Genomic DNA, 25,452 nt, shown 5'->3' on the forward strand with positions numbered 1-25,452 from the left:
TTTCACTGTTAAAATAAACAAAACATGGCAATAACAACATAAAAACAAATAAGTGCCAAGTTTCCCATTAATTACAATAAATAAATGCTCCTTGAATGTATGAAACATTACATCAGGCTCATATGGTTTTCCATTCAATGAGCAATTTCCAGCGGTTTTTACTCAGACTGGAATGTTTTACGGCTGACAAAAGTGAAAGGGGGAAAAATAATATTTTTAATTTTAAAAAAAAAGAGACAAGCATTGTAAAGTCAATTCCAATATGTCATGCATCTGTTATTCTTGATGACATCATCGACGGCTCGAGTCGTGATTGGCTGTCGTGTCGCGAAATCTGGCGAGGTGGGTGGCGTTCCAGCGTCTCGCGCACTATATGTAATTTGTGACTCGCGCTCTGAGACCCAGTGACAGGCAGTACCCTGACCGGAGAGTAGAGTTGGACATACCCACTGAAGCAGAAAACAGCTCAACTCGGGACAGACTTTGAATAACTATTCGGCGACATTACAAACAAAAAAGTTAAGTAAACAGACAACAACGGAGATTTTACGCACTAAAAATGCAGCCCCTCTGTCACCAACTGCTCAGCTTGCTGTTCGTTTTCAGCAGCCTTCAGATTCATCAACTCACAGAGGCTTGCTCGTGTGCTCTGTCTCACCCGCAAGATGCGTACTGCAACTCTGACATCGGTAAGTCGCATGGTTTGAGTCCACATAGACTATACGTTATGCCAACTACAATATGTTCTCTATTGAAATGAATTGTTTCAATGGTTTTGTGATATTCTGCATACATGGAATATAATATAGTAATCAACTGTTGTTTGTATAAAGCGATGCAACTTTCAGTCTGGGACCTACAGTATACGTAATTGGTAAATATATGCCAAACAAAGTTGTGCGTAAAATGTAACCATCACCTAAAAGCCCATTTAAAACAGACTGTCAGAATATACCAGTTTGCAAGTATCAGATGACTCATAGGCTAACGGTTTACTACACCAGCACGCTTTCTGACTAGTCTAAATAAATGCGTCATCTCTCAAATTAGTGAGTCAAGAGAGAGGAAGCTTTATTTTATTTCCCCTTGCTCTGATGAGAGGGAAGAGTTAACGGGAACGGTATCCATGGAAACATGTCCCACTGATCATAATGTTTTTCAGAGCTAAATGACCACTTGCTGAGCAATAAACCAGAACAGAACAGGCAGACAGTAGCCAGCAAAGGGGTTTTACTGCTGACTGAATATTGCACCCATGTGTGGAGGTTACCAATGGCAGATTTGTTCTTGGATCTTGGATGCTCTTCTGTTCTGTCTGGCTTCCCATAAGATGTAAGAGCCAATACTTGGCTAGGAATGTTAAGCAAGTGCTCTTGTAATCAATTTGTGAATTATACAGTCCTAGTGGTATAGCGTTTCCCTGCAAGTGTTTGTGCTCTTCTATGAAAGCACATGTTTACTTTCCAATAGGGGCCTGATTCATTCCATTCACGCATTTGATATAGAGATATGGAGGCAGCATTGGTATAATAAAGCCTTGGTTATTGACTTAGATGCACTGTGTTGATTCCCGGGTGATATTTTCATTTGGGGCTGATCCTCGGACCCTCTTGTAGCTGAGATTTCCTTGGCCTCCTGCTCTGAGGAGGGTGGCTTTGTAAAGCTTGTTGTACCACAGGGGCATGCCTTCACAGGCTATGCCAGAATAACATGACCTCAGCTGTTCTTATCGAGGAATGCCTGTCCAACCTGAGCAGTGTTATTGGATAACACTTGTTAATAATACCAGGTGGGTCCTGGCTCACCACTGTTGCTGCAGGAGACTCATTCCTAGTAAGGGATTATTTGATAAGCCTGAGCAATAATAAGTGTTGTGGGGGGTCTGAAGCAGGAAGAAAAAGGTTGAGTGAAAGAGAGAGGAGTCAACTGGGATATACAGTATTAGGAGAACTGTGTGCAGCTCTTTTGTATTGTGGAACGGAACTGCTGGCAGCAGGCAGAGTGTGTGTGTGTTTGACCAGTCACAGATAGCTTTGTCAGACGCAGCCATCAAACGTCCATTAGGGTAGCATAGTGGTCCAATGCCCCGGAGCGGAGGAGAGGAGGAAAAGTGGACATCAGAGCTGTTCCGCCCCATGGGCGGAGTCTTACATTTACATTACATTTAAGTCATTTAGCAGACGCTCTTATCCAGAGCGACTTACAAATTGGAATGTTCATACATATTCATCCTGGTCCCCCGTGGGTCTTGCTGAGGACACAACTATGATGTCATGTTTTTTTCTGCAGTGATCCCTAGTCCAGCCAGTGAACTATGACTGAAGCCTGACGAGGTCAGAGGAGAGAAAGCTATGTTGGCTTTTCAACATATGGCAACTGTTTAAAAACAACACCCTCTCACACAAGTGGCAGATTGAACATTCATGTCAAACATCAACATATTTATGCAAACATTTCCTCAGCATTGATGAGCATTGCCTGTTATTTAATTATAATTATTGGGGCTTATACTAGTTGGTGACTTGGTTCCATTGTGTTGAAGATGTACAAATGTTAGTGTCACAAGCGGTCAGGTGGTACCCTGCCTTTCATGTCCCCTAAATTGGCTCATCCCATTGGCAAGGAGTGTCACAAGCAGTCAGGTGGTACCCTGCCTTTCATGTCCCCTAAATTGGCTCATCCCATTGGCAAGGAGTGGAGCCTAGTGGTCCAGAATCTAGGGCTGGCTTTAATGGCTGCAAGTGAGCACTTGTGAGCTCCACAAAATTCAATTTCCAAGGTCTTGGCTCAGCCAGAAGTGCGCCAAGAAATCCTGTAGCGTGCACAGAACTAGGGATGCCTCTTTCCTCCCACTGCAACGGACAGTGTCACAGTAGTCCCAATAAAACATAACACTGTAAACATGCCATAATGCCAAAGCCAGGATCACATTTCATCATGTAGATGACACAACTGTAGAGTTATTTTTCCCAGTGGAACAACTGGCCATGGAAAAAGCTTGAGAAATTTCTATGGGAGTAACATGCACAAAATTATTTTGACCATATAGCCATCTTCTGCTCATTGAGCAATAAAGAAAGCTATTGCTTTCAGTTAGAGACAGGTTGGACTTCTGTTAGGATAGGGCTCTAGTGCAGTTATCATGAACATGTAAGCTTATGATGGCTATTGCATAATTATTATGCAACTGATTTACATTTTCAGGCAAGATTTCACATGTCAAATTCCGATAGCTCTTGTGTTGTAAGCCAACTGGAAATGGAGTTTGGCATGAACATGATGTTTTTGGACGGTGAAGGATAACAGTTATCTCCTGGCAACACATAGAGTTACGATGGATATTCTGATTTGTGTCCTCTGAGCATGTCCAAACAAACATGTGCTGCAGTCTTCTCAAAAAAGCGTAAGTACATTTTCTGGGACGAAACGTAGTTCCAAAAGCTTTACACGGCCTTGAATTGCATCACGTGACTGGGGTTTGATGAATGTCACCTTTGATAAACCTTACAGTGTGAAAATATACCACGAAAACATACTGTATGCAGATCTATACCTACGGAATATTCCCTATGAAAGATATGAGTTATAAAATGTGCCTTTATCCTCATCTTTTGCCCCCCCCCATTTCATTTGAACAGTACTTTCAATGAAGGCTGTTTATTTCGTCAACGACCTATTTTTCCTAAATTAAAACTATGACGATAATGGGACGAGATGACCTGGGGGGGAAAAAACAAGAACTATTACAAATGACTTTTCATTTTAGTTGACAAAAATGTGATGAGACGAGAATTCCCCGTGAGACTAATGGACATTTAATATGACATGAAGCACATTTTAATCTGTTTTGTCCAATTCTAAGCAAGCATGCAGAATATTTCATGCCATCCTCTCATTGGCAGAATTCACATCTTTCAGTTGTGCAGTCTGATTGAGCTCTCCCACACAGCTCCAGGCAATCACTTCAGTCACTCGTCAATCTTCTGAACTGATGCGAAGCCAGGACACTTGACTTGTAACCAACTTCAACTAGAAACACTGAGCACGGTTACATGCACACAATAATGCGATTATTGTGGATTGTCAGGTTAATATAACAGTTCGTTTAAAACGTTTACATGCTTGAAAGTCCTTCAGGTGCCTTTTTGGTGAACTCCAAGTGGGCTGTCGTGCCTATTCCTGAGGAGTGGCTTCCGTTTGGCCACTACCATAAAGGCCTGATTGGTGGAGTGCTGCAGAGATGGTTGTCCTTCTGGAAGGTTCTCCCATCTCCACAGAGGAACTTGACCATCGGGTTCATGGTCACCTGCCTGACCAAGGCCCTTCTCCCCCAATTGCTCAGTTTGGAAGAGTCTTGCTGGTTCCAAACTTCTTCAATTTAAGAATGATGGAGGCCACTGTGTTTTTGGGGACCTTTCAATGCTGCAGATGTTTTTTGGTACCCTTCCCCAGATCTGTGCCTCGACACATCTGTCTCGGAGCGCTACGGACAATTCCTTCGACCTCATGTATTGGTTTTTGCTCTGACATGAACTATCAACTGTGGGTCCTTATATAGACAGGTGGGTGCCTTTCCAAATCATGTCCAATCAATAGAATTTACCACAGGTGGACTCCAATCAAGTTGTAGAAACATATCAAGGATGGTAAATGTAAACAGGATACACCTGAGTCTCATAGCAAAGGGTCTGACTACTTATGGAAATAAGGTATTTATAAAAACCTGTTTTCGCTTTGTCATTATGGGGTATTGTGTGTAGATTCATGAGGATTTGTATATATTTAATGCATTTTAGAATAAGGCAGTAACATAACAAAATGTGGTAAAGGTCAAGGGGTCTGAATACTTTCCGAATACACTAACGTTTGTATGTGAAAACTATTTATAAGATGCATACTTTCAGTTTTGCGAACTCACTTCACTCGGGCATAAGAGGGAAGCTTGCGCTACCTGGTGCTACCTGGTGCTGGCACATGCTCAGATCAAATACACCACTGGAATGCCGATTAAGCTTTTTACATGTCCTAAGCATTTGAAAGATTGCTTAGAAAACCAGGTGTTTTGATTGGTGTATGCCTACTTCGATTATGACCTTATTACGATAAGCAGAGTAAGGTGTTTACATGACAAATGCCATACTCAGCCTTCTGCTATAATCAGTTTACTATCAAATTATTAGTGTGAATGTAAATGTACTCACTGTTTACTATCGCTCTCTCTCTCTTACTTTCATGTAGGCTATTTTTGCTTTGATCACATCAGAAGCTATATTTTCCCATTCATCTGTGTTGTCGCTCTCGTGCTGTGGTCTGCAAATGCGAGTTGCGGTTGCTTTTGTCGTTCGGGGAAAAACTAATGCTATTTGTTGAATATTATTAGAGAGTAATACCTCTGCCATTTTTCTCCTTATCAAGGAAACCACTGTTATTTACCCCCTTGACAGTTGTGATTGGTTGAAAATCAGAGCTGTAAATTGTTTAACTTGTAGCCAAGGCTTTATAGCCTATATGGTTAATTATGTCTGGCATTGAATACAATCTGCCACAATATCAATGTTGCCATCTAAGGTAAACGAGGGGATAGTAGGCCTAGTTGGACAAGGCTATCTGAATGTGCACATGATAGAAGTTAGCTTAAATATTCATGATTTAATTGCAAAAATGTGACAAAAGGGCTGTGACTAAAACTAGACAAAAATTGTCCTGAGTTTTAGTTGACTGATAATAACTAAAACTAACAAAGGATGAAATGACAAAAATGTGACTAAGACTAAAAGGTACTTTAAGCACTAAAACTAAATCTAAAATAGCTGCCAAAAACCCTGGGGCTGACTATTTTTGAGGACTATCGTCAAACGGCTATGGTTTCTTTACACACAGTGTGAATACCTATACGTGAATTAAAATGCAAATGGTGACCTTAAGCTCCCCTCAGGTGTAACGCTGAGTGAGGAGAGAGGCTAATTTCCACTGTCAACTTCAAAGGCGACACGGTAGAACATGAATCATCGCAATTTAAGAGCCAGAGGCGAGTTCAAAGCCTGCTCCCGTTGTTTCATAGGCCCTGCTCCATAATCACCAGCAGCACCCGCTCTAATAGATGACTCAGACAGACTTTTTGAATTGAGGAAATGAGGGTACATATAAAAAAGACACAACAAAGAGAAAAAAACATGTTAAATACCAACTCCAAATAACCTGAGGGTAGCTTCGCAATCAGCAAACAGTGCAGTGGCTGGCTGTGATATAGCATTCGGCTATGTCAGCTGATATATGTTCCCTTCCTTGCATTTCTAGACAACAGTCGAATATCCATTTCCTGACCATTTTTTTCTTGCCGCATACGTCGGCTACTTGAGACAGAGAGACCGAGAGCTAGAGACAGAGAGGTTGCTTTTGGTGCACAGCAGACCTACTGGGATGTAATATAATTGGTGACTGAAAAAGCCAATTCACATTTTTCTAAAACTTTTCATGCAGCAGATTAGCGTTTCGGTCGGCCCTAGCTACACTTTGGCCTCGGAGTTTAATATCCCTTCACGGCCGAGGTCCACGTTCCCAAGGAGCTGAGGTATCAGGAGCAGACCTTTACATTCTCGTGTCATGCACCAATTCAGTATTGAAGATTACTGCTGCGGGTAAGTGTGGCTTGGCCTGAGATAAGAACCTTGGAGAAACATGTAGTTTAGACTGGTATAAGCTAGTTCTCAGAGTGGTGAGGGAGGAGGTCCTCAAATTACCCTGTCCTTTCTCTTGGGAGGCCTGGAGAGGGAAGCAATGAGCTATTGCTAACTAAGTTACTATAGGTTGCAATAATGCAAAACCCAATTCTATTCTCTTCTGCTACCCAATCTTCTTCCCAACTGTCAGAGGGCATAGATGGTCCCATATTATGAGGAACATTATGTCATCTGGGATCAGCTCGGTGCATTCAAAGCAGCTTTATTCCATAAGGCCAGCGTTCCTTCCTGTTAAAATAGGTCAAGATGTCAAAAGGTGCAAGATTCCCTGCATGTTTGACATGGACACCCTGTGAGACAGGCATATCGAGTGTCTAAGCCAACTTCAATCACCAGTGTAGTCCATGACTGCTTCTGAAATAGTACCCTGTTCCCTATATAGTGCATTACATTTGATCAGACCTTCACATCCCATGTTGGTTCATTTGCGTCTATCTCTTCGGTGAACTGGTGAGGACTCCGGGTGTAGTCAGCTCTGACATCTCGAAAAGATGAAGAGTGCTTAGTGCTTATAGAGAGTAGTTTACCCATTTAGTGTGTCATACTCAGTAGCGTCGTTTCCCCCGCCCACTCACCTCAGATCATGTTCAGAATCAGTCTCAGCCACCAAAAACACATATAGTTTATAACGCTGGTTATAAACAACCACATTACTTTTCCCTATTCTTCCCCTCTTCATATGACCGTCTATTTCAACCTTGTCATGGTGACTTTTCCCTCATCATGCAATCTGTTTGCTGTAATCACAATTTAGCCTGAGGTGCCTCACAAGATTCACAGGCAAAATGTAAAGCAGAAGGAGGCTTATCATGCTTGATTGAATTACATTCCCACTTGTGTTGCGATTAGCATTTGAATGCAGAGTTTAGTAATCCAATGCTTCGGGGAAGAGATACCGTGCTAAATTAATTCAATTACTTTCTCTGTCATACCCCAGTTACTTCTCCTTATCAACAAAAATCCACCTACTTTCCACCGAGAATGTATGTCAAATCCACTGCAAAACATGAATATGTATGCGGCAGAAACAGGAGAATAGCACTCGCCTGTAATTGCTATTTGTGTGTTGCAGCACAGAGAGAGTGAGAAAGAGAGACAGAGCAGGGGCCACTTACTCTATATAGAGCTGAAAGAGATTTCTAGCTGCAGTGCCGATTACAGCTAAACTAACCGGTACCGGTCAGGTGGATATCTTATGCAGTGCTTTGGCTTAGAATTGGGTTACATAAACACTCACAATTTGGTCATTTCTGACACTGGGACCAGGACCTAGCCTGAAGAGTCATCTTGAAAGAAAACTCGGTGGTCAGGAGTAAATATAGCTAGCTTTCTGAGTTCTACTCAGGTCCCTTCCCTTGGAGGTCAAAGGGTCGCTGTAGGGAATAACACAAATCCTCTGTCTCATCAGCAGCTGCGGCCTTTCACACATTCCGCCAGGCAATGACTTCGGCACCACCCAATTAGTGGCTGCCCGCCCAGTGGCGAGCGTATCCCGCCTCAAAGAGCGTTTGGTGTTACTGTTGGACTCTTGTTCAGCGATATGACCTATGACTCCTACTCCTAATAACATTTGAAGGCTCAACGCAATGCGCTTTGAAATTGGATTATTATCATTTTGGGTGGGGAAAGCTGTTTTAGCAATGGAGTTTAGGTTTTAAGGGGAAGGAATGTTTTGGGTAACTGGCTTCTGAAAATAGTTTGAGGGATCAGTGCATTATGAGGGATCAGTGCATCATATCTGTGCATCATATCAGTGTATCACATTACATAAGGAGGTATCAGAGTAGCATATGTTTCATATCTTCACATGCCACAGTAATAGTGCCTATGGTCCATACAACTACATCAGTGAAAGTAGCATTCATTTGACTCTGCGTAGCAGAGACTGGTTAGGTAACAATGCTGTGAGGCTCATAATATGCGAGTTGACTGATTAATGGAGCAGATGTCCTTGGCTACATTGGCTCAAAAAAGGTCACCAAGAACACAAGGAGAATATATCACCTGAATAGATTGAAAATAATCTTTGCCTTAAACATGGATGCGTGATTCTCTAACAGCTATCAATTGGATGGCTGATGCTCTAATAGAGAGTCATGTCATTCTAAACTGGCAGGTGAAAATGTGAGCTCCATTGAAGGTGTTGATGTCACCTCACCGGAATCTTCTGGGAGACTTTTCTATTCATAAACCACCAGGATTACTGCTTTTCCTTTAAACTCCCCTTGCTGCCCATTTCTGTGTGTCCGGGACTTAAATACAGACTATGACGCTATAAGAGGAGACGTTACAGTACATCCCTTCTTCACTCTATCACTCTATCTAGAGGAGTGAGCCGCGCCCCCCCCCCCCCCCCCCCCCCCCGGCTCGAGAATGCGAGCCTCAAAGGAATGTGGGAAGGAAATTCTGGAGAGGAAAGATAAACATCCCCATCGTTAGTTATGTCTGCGGCTGTCAGGCTGCGTGGAGCAGGTGAACTTGACTCGAGTCGACTGCGCCTGCATGTGGACTACCCTTCCACTACCCCTTCTCTCCCGGGAGGCCTCAGAGCTCTGATACAAGCTTTCTGGGGAGGACCCTATTCACTGGCCTAAATGAGGCTTCGTTCATAAGCCGATCCCCCACACAATGGACCCACTTACTTTAAAAGGAGTGAAAGCAAACATGGTGATTCCACAGCCAAACTGTTTCACCTAGCCGCTGTTTACATGAGGGTGAGCAGCACTGATATGATCTTTTTCCGCCCTGTGCTGAATGTAAAGAAAGGAGGTTGTTTGTGGAGACACGTGGTTTTACGACACAGGGACACAGCTGGAGGGAGTTAGTAATAAAGCTGTGGCCTCATTTTCACTGTCCTGAAGACGAACTGCTTTGGCCTCTGAGTCAAATTCAAATGCTAGCCTCCTAGTCTTCCCTTGGACTTGTTTGGCTTGCAGAAGCAATCCACAAAAACAAATTAATAGACTATAAACTGAGCTAAACCATTACAAAATCTTCCCTGGGTCTCTCCTCTAGGGGCTGGGTTTTTAATAAGCTTTGGAAAAGCAATGAGCAGCCCAATGCATTCTAGGGTCCTAATCGGGAGTTGATATCACCCTACTTCTAGCTAAAGCATCTGTTAGGGTGATGTGTTGGGATGTTGAACACATATTGGACATACTATTTGGGCTTCTCTTTTGATGCTCAGACAAACACATCAGCCTGGCTCCAGACGTCAGGGACAGAGATGGGGACAAGACTTGCTCTGATATTGACCTAAATTCAGAATCATCCAATATGCTGGATTTGGCAACTAGAGGCTTTCCAATCTCCGCCCATTGCATAATTGACTAATTCTGTGCTTGTGTCTTCTGTCTACAGTGATCCGTGCCAAAGTGGTGGGCAAGAAGTTACTGAAGGATGGACCTTTTGGCACAATGCGCTACACGGTCAAACAGATGAAGGTAAGCCAACATCGCATCATTCATCATTTTACGTAATCTGGCCCATACCTTGAAGAGCATAACCGCACTCTGGAAAACAGCACAAGGCTATAAGAATCATTAACAAGCTCATAGGCTTTGAAACTAGAGACCAGTTTATCACTGTAGGCCTACTAAAATGATACGGTGTATGACATGGCTACTGTAGCAGTATCACTTAAGTTATAGGGCAATCACTAATTCTTATAACCAAAACATGAGTTCACCGATGCCGTAAAATGTCCAAGCTTTTCCATTAAGTGCCACAAGAGTATGCTACAGAAGATTAGACGTTATTTTCATCATTTCGTCTGTGGCAAGAAGGTTTGGCTAATCCAAGTTAAATGTGTTTGAATATTTGTTTTGCCAATGGAGTCCAATGTAGTCGTAATGGTCTAAAGACAATCGCCTCTCAGTAAATAAATCATGAAGAGCGGGGCTTTGTTGCCGCGAGAAACATTTTCCCCCGAAAACCCCCGTTTTAGGTCCCAACGGCTCGCCTCTTTCACGGTTTGTCCTGTTATTTCAAAGAATAGCCGCGTCTAAACAGGGATATCCTGTTGTTCCCAGACAAATAAATCACGATGGACCAAACACAACAAATTCCAGGGCAAACGTTTACTTTGTCCGGCAGCGTTTGTGTTCCGCGCACCTGAACTCAACGGCTCAACCCCAAAGTCACGTCTTCATTTTGTCCTGTGATTATGTTCGTTTTCATGTGGTTTAATGATAGCGTCAGTGGCCTCTTCCTCCGCTAACCTGAATTCTTGGAAGCGATATCATCTCATTATGCTGTGTTTATTGTTGTGGATTCCTGACAACTTCGAGAACTCAATAATTCCAGTCGGGTCAGAAGCGAGAACAAGTGCCAGAGGTGTGTGATCTTCACCCCAGATTATATTAACACATGGTCTGTCGTGGTCTGTTTTTGCAGATGTACAAAGGATTCAACAAAATGCAGCACGTTCAGCACATCTACACAGATGCCTCTGAGAGTTTGTGTGGAGTCAAGTTCGACATCAACAAGTACCAGTATCTGATCACAGGTGAGTCACTATTCTATCGTACATTACAACTGATCTGGAAAGCGGACATCTAATGTGCAGTACTTGGTCGGGCTGCATAGTTGTCATGGTGGTGCCAGAAACAACGTATTTCCATTCAGAGCTAGTAATAAGCACTAAAAACAGCCCCGGGAGCTGCCTCAGAAGCACATTACCAAAAACAAATTAGCGACGCAAGCAAGCACATCAGTGGAGTTGACTCCAGCTTATTCTCCCAGGCCTGTTTCCCTAACTCCGTCTCTGCAGCACGGCCCACCACAATGGCAGCGTTGCTAACGGCAGCCCCATTTTTTGGGGGGGGGGGTTATATACAACTACCCCCCCCCCTTCCCTCCTCCCTGAAGACTTCTTGTCTGATCTGTGACACAAACTTTCCCACTATTTATAACCTCCCGTCTGTGAGAGACGAGAGAGAGGCAGGGGGGCACTTATTTTTTTGGACCGTTTCCTTCTCCTTTAGGGCGTAAACACCCTCCTTTTCTCTTATAATTAACAGTTCTAGCAAGAAGTTCTGGCGTTTCCAGTGCAGGCAGGCATTCATCAAGTTCAAGTTTAATTTATTAGTCGTATGTACAGGATACAGATGGTATACACCATCCAACACATACATACTTGTGTGTGGATGAGTATATGTCAGTGTGCGCATGTGTGCTAAGGTGCGGAGAGTCACCGCAAGTGGTCAGTCCAATTCAAGTGTTCGGCAATCTGATGGCTTGTAGATAGAAACGGTCTCTGAGCCTATGAGTTGCTATGGAAAGTCGGAGAGCAGTTTAGTGAGACCTAAGGCTGTCACACTGTTTAGCTGTGTGTTGTATGTTCCCATCACTACGTCCCAAACCTGTAAACATGCCCTATGAAGCCAATGATACAGGAAGGAAATCACCCCGGCAACAGAGCTGTGTGTTTATTGTGGCTGGGTGATGATGACATCACAGTCATCCAGGCCAGGCAGCAGCTCTAGCTCTGGTTTGGGGAGTGAGTCTATAATTGGGTCTTGGGTCCCTGGGCCATACTGTATCAGGACTAAATTACAGGCATGTGAAATACGCCAAGGCCTGATAGATTAACTCCACGGGTTAGGCTTTGATCAACCCAGAGTGAGTGCACGGCCGCCTGATTAGCTATGAAGAGATGCCACACTAGCCTGGTCCCAGATCTGCTTGTGCTGTCTTACCAACTACTATACCAACTACAATTTGGGAACAGGCTAATGGCGCTCTCTTACCATTGTCTAATAACTTTGCCAGAGACGCCAATAATCCATATGGAAGTCGGTCTAAGAGTTGTGTGTTTGCGAGCTTTCAGCTCAGTGTGTGATGACGACAGGACAGTGTAGCACTATCAAGGGATACACTGTTTCAAACAACATGCTAGCTGGTGGTCTACAGTGTAGGGTGAACCCATTTGCAGCAGAGGTTGTCATCCTGACATCGGTGGTAAGCTGTGAACGGCCGAACCTAAAAATAGAAGTTCGACAACCTTTTGGATACTCTGAAATAGGGGTGTTGGTTTAATATGGGATCTACTGTACAAGATTGTGTTACATAGTTAAAATGCTTTGGACCGCTTGTTTGACTGGTGTATTTATGCTAATCGAGGTTTGGCAATTATACAATTAGCCAAAAAATATGCTAGGGATGACATCTGACTCTTTGGACATCTGACACTTTCCCATGGCATTGGGAATATGACATGGCATTGTTTGTCAGTCTTCAGTTTTTGGGGGGGAAACAAACAAACCATTGCAATGAATGTTTTGTAAGTCATGAAATAATTCACGAATTATGTAATGCATGACAAAAGCTGATCTGTAACCAAACCTCTCTCTCCCCTCAGGCCGCGTGTTTGACGGCAAGGTCTACACCGGGCTGTGTAATTTCAACCAGCCATGGGAGCGCCTCTCGCTGGCCCAGAAAAAGGGCATCAACCACCGCTACCAGCTGGGCTGCAACTGCAGGGTGAGTGGCAACAACTGCGCTCCCGGGGAGAATATGGATAAGATGGCTATGGATAAGGAAGCTAAAGCAACCCAACAGCAGCAGAGCCAAGATGGAGGAGTAGGAGCCAGAAAGAGGGGCAGGGGCCGGGGCAGAGGCAAGGGCAGAGGCAGGCAGAACCAGAACACCCTGCTTACTGCAAAGCATACCATCCTGCTCTGAGCAGCTCTCTGCTCCTCTATCTAGAAGACTTCTTACCACAGTTGGGGTTTCCCCTCTTCAAAGACACAAGGCACTTCATAATCTCCATATGTTCTTAGATATTGGATATTGGCTGTAGAATAGGAGGGGAAATAAGGTGTTCATTTTATGATCATAATGACTTTAGTGGCCTTGCATATATTGGGTCAAATAGATTATGCTGATGAACTGCAACCAATTATGAAATCCTTGCCAAACCATTTAAAACGTTTCCCTCTTCTTAAGTGTAGCACAATACAAGCATGACTATCAAAATATATACCAAATCATTTTGATTATGTAATTGTAACTTTTCTGATTGTAGGGACATACTAATTCCAGATAGTGGCTGAATTATATCATGTAAAGGTTTTAGGCTGTCAGGAATATAAAAGTGTCCCCTTTCCATTTTGGCATCATAACGGATAATACACATCCATGAATGTAACTGAAGAGACAGATGGAAAGACGAAAAGAGAGATTTATAATGATCTTTGGGAGTTATTAAATCATTTCACTACACTGGAATTACTTTCCCTGTTATTCCAAAGCCTGAATTCAGTGCTCGGTCGGACCTCTTTATGCAGGACCTGCTCCTGTGCATCTCCAGTCCAGGCTCATAAATATCCTACTGTACTGCATGGCTCCAGACACACCATCTGGTCTGCCCATCACTGCCCCGTCAATAGCAATAAGTGCATTGCCAGACAGGAGTAACTACAGAGTCCAAATGCTGTCCAACACCTTTCAAACTGCTCACACCCAAACTCCTTACATTTACATTACATTTAAGTCATTTAGCAGACGCTCTTATCCAGAGCGACTTACAAATTGGAAAGTTCATACATATTCATCCTGGTCCCCCCATGGGAATTGAACCCTGGTCCCCCCGTGGGAATTGAACCCACAACCCTGGCGTTGCAAGCGCCATGCTCTACCAACTGAGCCACATGGGATCCTTAAAGGGTTGTAATGTTAAGACATGTTTAGGCGTAGAGTGAGTCTTAGAGGCCAACATAGAACAATGGAGGTATGTCTGTGACCAAACATGGCAAGTCAGCATCAGGAATGAAAAACAAACTTGGGACAGAACTCGACATGGTAGAAGCGTATTTTTTGGGTTATTATCCATTTCAGTTGAAATGTAATCTTTAATCTGAAAGAAAGACTAAAATCACACACAAATGTGTTCTAGCAATAGGCTGCTGCTACACAACACCTCATTGTGTGAACCCCTTTGAAGCAGCATGCTAACTGTCTGAGAAGACAAGTCAACAGACATACAGAGGCAGTGCAGACACAGCCATCTCTGTGGTTTTATATCAAGTGCACGAACCGCCTAGACATCTCTTAAGAGTGCGAACGTCACACCTCACCGACGCTTCAGCCAAATCATTAAAACCACAGTTTGTCATCTTTTGCATTCTTCAACAAATGATGATTTACAGCTAAGGAATGCAGGAAGTTTGTGAAAATAATCCACTGCAGTGTAGAAAAAACCCATTGGCATCAGTAAATGATTAAAAAGCTAACTGTCCATAACATAGCCCCATGAACACCAGAACTAGTTAAACCTTATTGAAAATGCTTGCACCATATGGACCATACAGAATGTGTTCAGCTTCACCCATATTCCTCAAGCTATCTGCTGTCGATTCCTCTGGCTCTGTCATTACTGTACACACAGCTTTTACTGAAACACCTATTTGGATTTCTCTAAAACACACAGTATATTTGTCAGTTCGTTTCTCCATTTCTAATTTCTTTAAAAAGACCTTTAAAAAGACATTTGGCAGGCTATACAGTGCATTCGGAAAGTATTCAGACCCCTTGAATTTTTCAAAATGTTGTTACCTAAGAGCCTTATTCTAAAATGGATTACATCGTTTTTTCCCCCTCATGACGCTACAAGCTTGGCACACCTGTATTTGGGGAGTTTCTCCCATTCTTCTCTGCATATCCTCTCAAGCTCTGTCAGGTTGGATGGGGAGCGTCGGTGCACAGCTATTTTCAGGTATCTCCAGAGATATTTGATCGGGTTCAAGTCCGGGCTCTGGCTGGGCCACTCAAGGACATTAAGAGACTTGTCCCGAAGCCACTCCTGCGTTGTCTTGCCTGTGTGTTTAAGGTCGTTGTCCTGTTGGAAGGTGAACCTTCACCTTAGTCTGAGATCCTGAGCGCTCTGGAGCAGGTTTTCATCAAAGATCTCTCTGTACTTTGCTCCATTCATCTTTCCCTCAATCCTGACTAGTCTCCCAATCCCTGCCGCTGAAAAACATCCCCACAGCATGATGCTGGCACCACCATGCTTTACCGTAGGGATGGTGCCAGGTTTCCTCCAGACGTGATGCTTGGTATTCAGGCAAGAGTTCAATCTTGGTTTCATCACACCAGAGAATCTTGTTTATCATGGTCTGAGAGTCCTTTAGGTGACTTTTGGCAAACGCCAAGCGCGCTGTCATGTGACTTTTACTGACAAGTGTGTGCCTTCCAAATCATGTCCAATCAATAGAATTTACCACAGGTGGACTCCAATTAAGTTGTATAAACATCTCAAGAACGATCAATGGAAACAGGATGCACCGGAGCTCAATTTCATGTCTCATAGCAAAGGGTCTGAATACTTATGTAAATAAGTATTTTTGTTTTTTGTATAAATTTGCTAACATTTCTAAAAACCTGTTTTCGCTTCGTCATTATGGAGTATTGTGTGTAGATTGAGGATTTTTATTTATTTAATCCATTTCAGAGTAAGGCTGTAACATAACAAAATTTAGAAAAGGTCAAGAGGTCTGAATACTTTCCGAATGCACTGTATGTGAGAAGATAATTATAAGTTTAAAGGATGTTGATGGAATTGCAGTTCAATACAGATTTCTGTGCCTTTGGTTATCTTCTCCAGTCCCTATGGGAAAACTACAAACTAAGTAGTGGACTTTCATTTCAGAGGCTGGCAATTAGATTCATATTTGAACTCCACTGGCTTATCTACTGGAAACTACATTTGAATTGAAACCATCCATTCATTCATCCTGTAGAGCAATGAGTATAAAATGCATTAATGAGTTTCTAAATTGTAATGTATTGAATTACATAAACTACAAAAAGAACTTGACTCACCTCACTCTTTGCTGATTTCTCCTATTCAAAATCATATTCTCCACATATTAAGTCTTGTGTACAAGATGATGCGTTGCTTCAGCCTGTCCTGAAATGCTAATTCTGTCTTGGCCTTTATTTACTTTATTTACTGCTGGATGTAGACTCACTGTGCTTTGAATTGGTCAATATTTAACAGAACATGACATTCGTATATCTGTCACATATCTTAAATCTGATTTTTTTGTTAATCAAAAAGGATTCAATTGAACTTTATTCAAGTCGAACTGTAAACACACAGTGAGCCTTCACCAGTATGCTGTGGCATTATTCCATTTTATTTTCCTGCTTTACGACTACATCTTTAGTTTCGCTTCTTCTCTCTGTAGATTAAGCCCTGCCACTACCTGCCCTGCTTTGTGACCTCAAAGAACGAGTGCCTGTGGACGGACATGCTGTCCCACTTCGGCTACCCCGGCTACCAGTCCCGGCACTACGCCTGTATCCAGCAGAAAGAGGGCTACTGCAGCTGGTACCGGGGGATGGCCGGCCGTGACAAAACCACCATCAACTCCACCGACCCCTGAGCGTAAACCACAACCAACCCCCAAAACCATCACAACTTTCTTAGAGTTTCTTCTCCTCTTCCTCTTCTACACCTTTCCCAAACTCCCCCACGGCCCTCGTCAACCACAGAGTATTACAGAACTCTTAAAACGTACAGTACTAGCCCCAAGTGACCACTCCTACGCCCTCTGACGAAATATACAAGACCTAAAATAATCAGTGCCTGGCTATCTCATAGAAGTAGCACTTCTGATGTAAACAATACCTTTTTTGTTTCATGCTGTACATTACAGTTTCTCCCACCTTCCTTTTCCTACATTTCCCTAGCTATCAATGAGCAAAAATTAGACCCGATCCCAGTCAACTTTTTTCAGACTGCAATAACAATGGCCCTCTAAAAAGCGAGATCTTTTTCAAACTATCGTAAGGCTTATTATGGGTGGGATGGCATTTCAGAACGGCAGTTTCCAGCAATACATAATGGTGAAAATTATTCTAATATTAAGTGTGTGGTGCAGACCGTATCAACAAAGCTCCTGCAACATAATGTTATCCTCAACACAAGTTATGCACAGTAACCAGACACATTGTCACCAGTACGAGGGCAATGCCAACACGAGGTATGGCCTCTGAAAAGCAATACCTCTTGCTCCAGTCACACAAAGGTATTTTATTGGTATTTAACAATGATTTTGAATCACATGAAAGTGTATATGTATATGTTAACAGTTTATACTGTCAACATGTCTATTTATATGAATGATGCAATCTTTGCCTCCCTGACTGCTTGCACTGTAAAGTTCATTCTAGGTTGAATTAAATTGCATTTCCATTTTAGTCATTTAGCAGATCACACTATATGAATGCATTGCTAATATCGGACTATGAATTGATTGAGTATAGCTATATTTTCTTCTCTGTAACCACCACTAAGAATGACCCTTACAGCTCAAGCACAGGGAATTCTTAATCTTTCACAGAGAAATGGATGCAAGTTATTTAATTTTTTTTGCTGTATATGATATAAGCTACAAAACAATGAACAGTTGACTCGACTGAAACCTCTGTAGTAGATTTATTTATCCTTGTTTGTCGAATCAGACAATATCCATGCAAATACTACAAACAAAATCAACTATCCTACTAAAATAGCCAAATATATATATATATATATATATATATATATATATATATATATATATATATATATATATATCTTTGTATCTGGCCAAAACTGTATTACCATCACTACCCTGTTTGGCTGTCATGAAGGACCAGAATCCCAAATTGTGTTTGTAAAGCATTGATTTAATGTTAGTTCTGTGTTAGATCCGCCTTCAGCAGATTTTGAATGATGGTACTTTTGCCCAATCACAGTTCCCCTTCTGGTTCTCATGAGGGAAGGAACATTTTAAAGCAGAGGTTTCAGACAAAAAAAAGTGTTTTCATAAATGTATATTCCATTTGTCTAAGTATTTAACTATTTCAGATGAAACTGATGAAAATAACACTATTGTCACTAAACTCTTCTACTTTTGTTGAGTTTTCCAGTTCAGTATCTTCAGTCCATTCCGTTAGAAACAGAGATGCCTCAGCAGGAGTTAGAAGTCTTTGCCCAGTCTTTCAGCTCTGCCCACTTTTCCATTATGTTCAGAAAAGGCCATGCCAAGTTGGTGTTGAACAGAATAGAGTACGGCCCTGACGGGACAGTTTTAGAAGGAAATCCGCAAAATATAGTTTAGTCAATTTATTATTCATGTAAACTATTATAATGTGAGGAACTCAAATAAAATCTAAATCTTGCCTCCTCCACAAGGCACTTCTTACATGAAACACAATTATTTCAGGCACTATATTTATAGAAAAAAAGAAACATTATCTCATTCAACAATGTAGAACAGAAAATTATAAAACAATGTCGAATTCGACATTTCCGACCATTTGAAAAGGAGATGAGGTAGAGGTGGTTCATCAGTCTCATCATTTTCCCCCACTGCTGAGCTTCTGACACCTCCTCCAGGCCTTGGCTGAGCTTGAAACACAATCCAGAGGCAGATCCTCAGTAGCTCCTCAGTAGTCTGAGAGGACTACTATGCCACAGAGATCACTAAAGCCTGAACGTTCCACATCAGCAACACTGTTCTTGTTCTCCTCAGGCAGTTAGAAGTAGAGCTGGTTTAGCATTGAGAGAATGGTGGGCTCAGTGAGTGTAGCCCGATAGTTCCAGAAGCCAGATAGTATGTAGTCTTCATATAGATCCATCCTTTAGTTAGAATACTGGGAAGGTTCCTCGGTATGTTTAGCCTTCATTGACACACTTCTCTGTTTGTCAGTCTTGAGTTGTTTCCATCTCCCTCACCTGGTTTTGGAAGTTGCTCTCTCTTCGGCCTTGGCATCTCTGTACCTGTATTTTTTTGTGGTTCGTGTTTGTGTAAATTTACTGTCTGCTTAACACAGAAACACTTGGTCAAGTCGATCCAGAGTGCATTTTAAAAGGAAGCTGGCAAAAGGCTGTGTACCATGTGTGTGTATACACTGATTCCTAAAAAGGGGGGCGAGCGACCGTTTCCTTGTAGGGGTTGCAGAAATGTTTGACTTAATTTCTGTGTTTTATATTTTTATAATAAAGATTTAATGAAAAATGGACCATATGAGTTTGCATTGATTCTTGTGCTGTTGTTTTCTTGAAGTCAAAGTAGCACACCTGGTCATGATCCAAGCTCAGTATTTTATCACGGTCACAAGGCAAATTTGGACCTGACCTTTATAGCAATATCTTTGTGATATCATAGAACAATCTGTAAAGTCAGGAGCTACATTACATAATGGAATTACACAGAATTGTTCCAACTTGCACATTCAACTTTGCACCAGTTAGATTACACCAGTAAATAGGTAAGCGCATTAAAAATTGCTTTATAAATGGTTGATGGAATGGTAGCAAGCTCCAACAAGGCTGTCACTAAGATGCTAATCAATCCCACCTGTTTGGCATTGGCCTAGAAAATACGTTAATAAAAAGTGTCCAGCTGCTACACTTGATAGTTTGGAGCAACCTTAAGCCTACTTACCTTGCACTGGCTCTTTAAGATCCATGGGCTTTAGTGTTGTGATGCCCATAGTGTTGCACTGAGACATAACCATTTTTTTGTTATGACTACTTTGAGGACAACATTCTTTAACTGGTCTGTGTTTTCGCTGCCTGAAGTACCATACGCCCAACTGAAGGCGATTGGAAACTACAACCAGGGATAATGAAGTCGGGCATGATGGGCAACAATAGGAGCTGCACTCTGGCTGAGACATTTTACTAATCAGCTTGAAGGTTTGCACGTGACGCCACAGGAAATATTTTGACCCAACCCCTAACCTTCTCACTGTTTCCCGCTTTTGCCCTTGTGACACTTGTCCACCCCAAATTAGACAAGTGTCACAATGGCAAAATCAAGGTTATCTGAAAACATACAGAGTTCATTCATTCCGAGTGCTGTGTCTATATGAAGATGGTAACGCAGTAAAGAGGATTACACATTATAAACAAACAGTGTGTCAGGAAGTCGCTCACCATCTGTGTGTGGTTGGGGTAGAAGGTCTGTTCGTTCAGTGGGAACTTCTCTGGGCCCAGGGAGTGGTAGAGCTTAATCATGTGGGAAAACTGCAAGCAGAAACAAAACACGAGACGACACCATTCTATAGTAGTTACTGTATATAGAAGGCAGGATAGAAAGTGTCTTATACTACATCTGTAGTTATCTGGGGGAAAAAAACGGACACCTTGAAAGCTGAATCCAGCCCTGTCCATTAAAAAAAAAAAATGATGTAGAAACTTTGACCTTTAACACATCCAGAAATTGTGAGGTATGTTCTTCAAGGTAAGTTCCGGAATGTTTTGTCTACTACCGCCAACATGTTCTAAAGACTGGGTTTAAAAGGCTGTAGCCATGGTACAAATGTAACTTGGCCTGGCTCCAGCTCCAGCACACCTTGCCTGGCCACCTCTGCTGCTAAAACAGGGTGAATAATAACGGGTCTTACTGGAGGCCCCTGGTCTCGGTTTCAGAAACAGGTGTTATGGCTCCTTTTAATAACCCAAATAAATCAGTCTGCGGCGGGCCGCTAAGGGCCTCTTTATGTGGGGTAAGATGGGGGGTGATGGAGGGAGGAAAGGAGGTAAGGAGGCAGGTTATGGATCACGCACCACCCAGGGTTTGCTGCAAAAGTTGTAGATGGAGAGCAGGGAGTTGATGCTGGCGACTCCCCCGTATTGAAGGCCAATCACCAGGCTCCTGAAGTCTTCGCCCGGAGTCATGCTGTAGGCATGCTGGCGAATCAGGACAAAGTCTGGCTTGAAGGATCTGGAGAAAGACGAAACAAAGTGGGACATGAGATAACGGAAACCGACAACATTCTTCTTTGCTGATGTCACGGTAAAGTATAAGTAAAGGCACATTCTACCACCTTGACTTTCACATCATCTGCTTCGCCAAAACATTGAAGAAAACATCTGTACCACTGGGCACACACTAATTGAATTAACGTTTCCACGTCATTTCAATAAAACTACGTTGAACCTACGTGGGATAGACGTTAAATTGACGTCTGTGTTCTGTGGCGTGTGCCTCATTGACTGCTGATGACACTCCATTACACTGTGAAGACAGCCCAACTGTTGCCAGTAGGGCATTTTAGAGACCTGGATATTTGTTACAAATGTATCTTTAGCATATATATTACATTACAAAGATTGGTGCAGGCATACTGTATTTCATTACTGACTTTGTCCCTCAAGTTCCAGACCTCAAGCAGTCGAACTACAACGACAGCAGCCATCGTAGAGCATTTCCAAAGTCCAACACAGCAGCTGTAACTTCTCAGGGCCCAGACCGATAGTATCTGTCACCGCATTAACACGTTAAGATTACAGGCAGCTCACTGTTTACAAGGAGGAAAAAAGCTCCATTATTCATAGGCTGTAGGAGGAGGGCGAACAAAGGAACGCTGGTCAGAGTCAGAGAAGCTAATCTTTTTGGACCATCTATCCAATTAACGCAGCCTAATCCCTCTCATTACAAACTGTTCTGGGAACAGGGCCAGGTAACCCATCAGGGACCCGGGAGGATTGTAATCACATCTTGCTATGATTAAGATAAAGAGGGAGAAAATTCCACTCTTTAACTGAAGGCAGGTATGCGGGGATATGTCTCCAAAGGTTAATTCAGCTTAGATTCAGGTAGGTTGGCTATCTTGGATGGATCTGTGCTGGCTGGACTGAGGGATGTAAATTAAGTTCTCTTTCAAATGGCTGTTAACTGTTCTGAATGCTCTGATTGTAATTTACAGTTTGGTGAATGGTACCATTTTGATGCATTTGTCTGAAATCATTGCTTCAGCCTGACAAGTCCATGAGCTGTTGAAAGTTATTTCCAATGGACTTTAGCCATTCTCAATGAATCAATGTCTAGCCGCGTCGAGGACCAGGATGTCTTGCTCCAAGACAGACTAAACAACTTCTTTGCGGACAATACAGTGCCACTGACAGGGCCCGCTACCAAAACCTGCAGACCCTCCTTCACTGCAGCCGACGTGAGTAAAATATTTAAATGTGTTAACACTCGCAAGGCTGCAGGCCCAGACGACATCCCCAGCCGCGTCCTCAGAGCATGCGCAGACCAGCTGGCTGGTGTGTTTACGGACCCTGGGTCTCGACCCCGCCCTATGCAACTGGGTACTGGACTTCCTGACGGGCCGTCCCAAGGTGGTGAGGGTATGTAACAACATCTCCACCCCGCTGATCCTCAACACTGGGGCCCCACAAGGGTGCGTTCTGAGCCCTCTCCTGTACTCCCTGTTCACCCACGACTGCGTGGTTGGCTTGATTACCAACAACGACGAGACGGCCTACAGGGAGGAGGTGAGGGCCCTCGGAGTGTGGTGTCAGGAAAATAACCTCTCACTCAACGTCAACAAAACAAAGGAGATGATCGTGGACTTCAGGAAACAGCAGAGAAAGCACCCCCTATCCACATCGACGGGACAGTAGTGGAGAGGGTAGAAAGTTAAGTTCCTCGGCGTACACATCACGGACAAACTGAATTGGTCCACCCACACAGACAGTGTGGTGAAGAATTGTTAGGTTGTGAAATTGTTAGGTTAGATTACTCGTTGGTTATTACTGCATTGTCGGTTATTACTGCATTCCAAGATGGCTTAGCAGTTCAGACGTCATTTTTGTCCTCGTACTGTCTTGTCCTGTATATATATATTTACACCTTCTTCGCATATCTTTTATATTTTTTATTATCCAAGAACTCAACTACAAAAGTTTTCCTGCAACCCGCCTCACCAATTACAACAAAAAAGTATTATTTACCTCAAATCTGAAAATCCACAGTGAAGCTAACCAGGGGCTAATCAGAAGTTAGCCAGAAAGCTAACCAGAAGTTAGCCGAAAGCTAGCCGAAAGCTAATTTGAAGCTGCCCAGAAGTTAGCCGGCTTGCTGGCTAGCGTTGGTGTTTCAGCTGCCCACGTTTTGTGGTCATTAGCTATTCCTTTAGCTCGATAATCTACCGGCACTTTTGTGCAACGCGACTCGGACCGGAGCATACCGGGCCTTTTTTTTCTCTCAGTTTCCCCGGATTTCAGCCGCAGGCTCTGGACATTTGCACCTTGATTTCGCAGCTAGCTAGCTGCAAACCGTGTGACTATTGGCTTACGTCGATCCCGGAGCAAACTTAAATTATTCCGGAGCTAGCCAGCTGAGGAGTTCCATCAGCCATTCCTGGGCTACAGTCACCTATCCGGACCCGGGGTTTTTTTTGCTGCAGATACGGAGCCCCACCGGGCCTTCACGATTGACTGCCGACGTTATCTGCCCGAGGGAGTTATCCAACTGGCACCTCCGTCGCGACGTTACCTGAACGCTCACCTGGGGCCCGCTAATCGTTAGCTGTCTTATCGGCTGCTATCTTAATAAGTATTTCGGACAATTTTTTTTTTTTTTTTTTCTTGGGTCACTATATCTATTTTGCCAATTGGATTGATCCCCTCTACAAGACACGGAACCCCACTAATCTACCGACGGAAACGCACGAGGTGTCTAAAAATAGACCTCCATCCTATGCTATCTTGCTACCGATAGCCATCTACCCGGCCAGCTGTCTGGATCGCCGTGACCCCAACCAACCTCTACTCACTGGACCCTTATTGATCACTCGATTAAGCATGCCTCTCCTTAATGTAAATATGCCTTGTCCACTGCTGTTCTGGTTAGTGTTTATTGGCTTATTTCACTGTAGGGCTTCTAGCCCTGCTCACTATACCATATCCAACCTTTCATTTCCACCACCCACATATGCGATGACATCACCTGGTTTCAATGATGTTTCTAGAGACAATATCTCTCTCATCATCACTCAATACCTAGGTTTACCTCCACTGTATTCACATCCTACCATACCTTTGTCTGTACATTATTCCTTGAAGCTATTTTATCGCCCCCAGAAACGTCCTTTTACTCTCTGTTCTAGATGCTCTAGACGACCAATTCTCATAGCTTTTAGCCGTACCCTTATCCTACTCCTCCTCTGTTCCTCTGGTGATGTAGAGGTGAATCCAGGCCCTGCAGTACCTAGCTCCACTCCTATTCCCCAGGCGCTCTTTTTTGATGACTTCTGTAACCGTAATAGCCTTGGTTTCATGCATGTTAACATTAGAAGCCTCCTCCCTAAGTTTGTTTTGTTTACTGCTTTAGCTCACTCTGCCAACCCGGATGTTTTAGCCGTGTCTGAATCCTGGCTTAGAAAGACCACCAAAAATTCTGACATTTTCATCCCCAACTACAAGATTTTCAGACAAGATAGAATGGCCAAAGGGGGCGGTGTTGCAATCTACTGCAAAGATTGCCTGCAGAGTTCTGTTTTACTATCCAGGTCTGTTCCCAAACAATTTGAACTTCTACTTTTAAAAATCCACCTCTCTAAAAACAAGTCTCTCACCGTTGCCGCCTGCTATAGACCACCCTCTGCCCCCAGCTGTGCTCTGGACACCATATGTGAACTGATTGCCCCCCATCTATCTTCAGAGCTCGTGCTGCTAGGCGACCTAAATTGGAACATGCTTAACACCCCAGCCATCCTACAATCTAAGCTTGATGCCCTCAATCTCACACAAATTATCAATGAACCTACCAGGTACCACCCCAATTCAGTAAACACGGGCACCCTCATAGATACCATCCTAACCAACTTGCCCTCCAAATACACCTCTGCTGTTTTCAACCAAGATCTCAGCGATCACTGCCTCATTGCCTGCATCCGTAATGGGTCAGCGGTCAAACGACCTCCA

The 25,452-nt window shown here is 43.1% G+C and overlaps 2 protein-coding genes across 4 annotated transcripts in view; one reads left to right on the top strand and one right to left on the bottom strand.

Annotated features, from left to right (window-relative positions):
* Positions 1-25,452, bottom strand: part of LOC129838720 (synapsin-3-like) — a 139,881-nt gene that overhangs the window by 44,109 nt on the left and 70,320 nt on the right. For both annotated transcript variants that reach the window (XM_055905876.1, XM_055905875.1), the window contains exons 5-6: positions 21,307-21,463; positions 20,674-20,763 (exon numbers count right to left, since the gene is read on the bottom strand). In XM_055905876.1, coding sequence (XP_055761851.1) covers positions 20,674-20,763; positions 21,307-21,463 — 247 coding nt within the window. The remainder of the gene's footprint in view (positions 1-20,673; positions 20,764-21,306; positions 21,464-25,452) is intronic.
* LOC129838721 (metalloproteinase inhibitor 3-like) lies at positions 384-19,754 on the top strand. Of its 2 annotated transcripts, XM_055905878.1 has the most exons (5): positions 387-689; positions 10,101-10,183; positions 11,136-11,247; positions 13,102-13,223; positions 16,931-19,754. In XM_055905878.1, exons 1-5 carry the CDS (start codon positions 560-562, stop codon positions 17,126-17,128), a joined length of 645 nt encoding a protein of 214 aa, XP_055761853.1. In that variant the 5' UTR covers positions 387-559; the 3' UTR covers positions 17,129-19,754. The 2 variants fall into 2 exon arrangements, with proteins under 2 accessions (XP_055761852.1, XP_055761853.1); XM_055905877.1 differs by lacking the exon at positions 16,931-19,754 and having other exon boundaries at positions 384-689; positions 13,102-14,539.

Source organism: Salvelinus fontinalis, chromosome 39, assembly GCF_029448725.1.
Source record: "Salvelinus fontinalis isolate EN_2023a chromosome 39, ASM2944872v1, whole genome shotgun sequence".
NCBI classification, from domain to species: Eukaryota; Metazoa; Chordata; class Actinopteri; order Salmoniformes; family Salmonidae; genus Salvelinus; species Salvelinus fontinalis.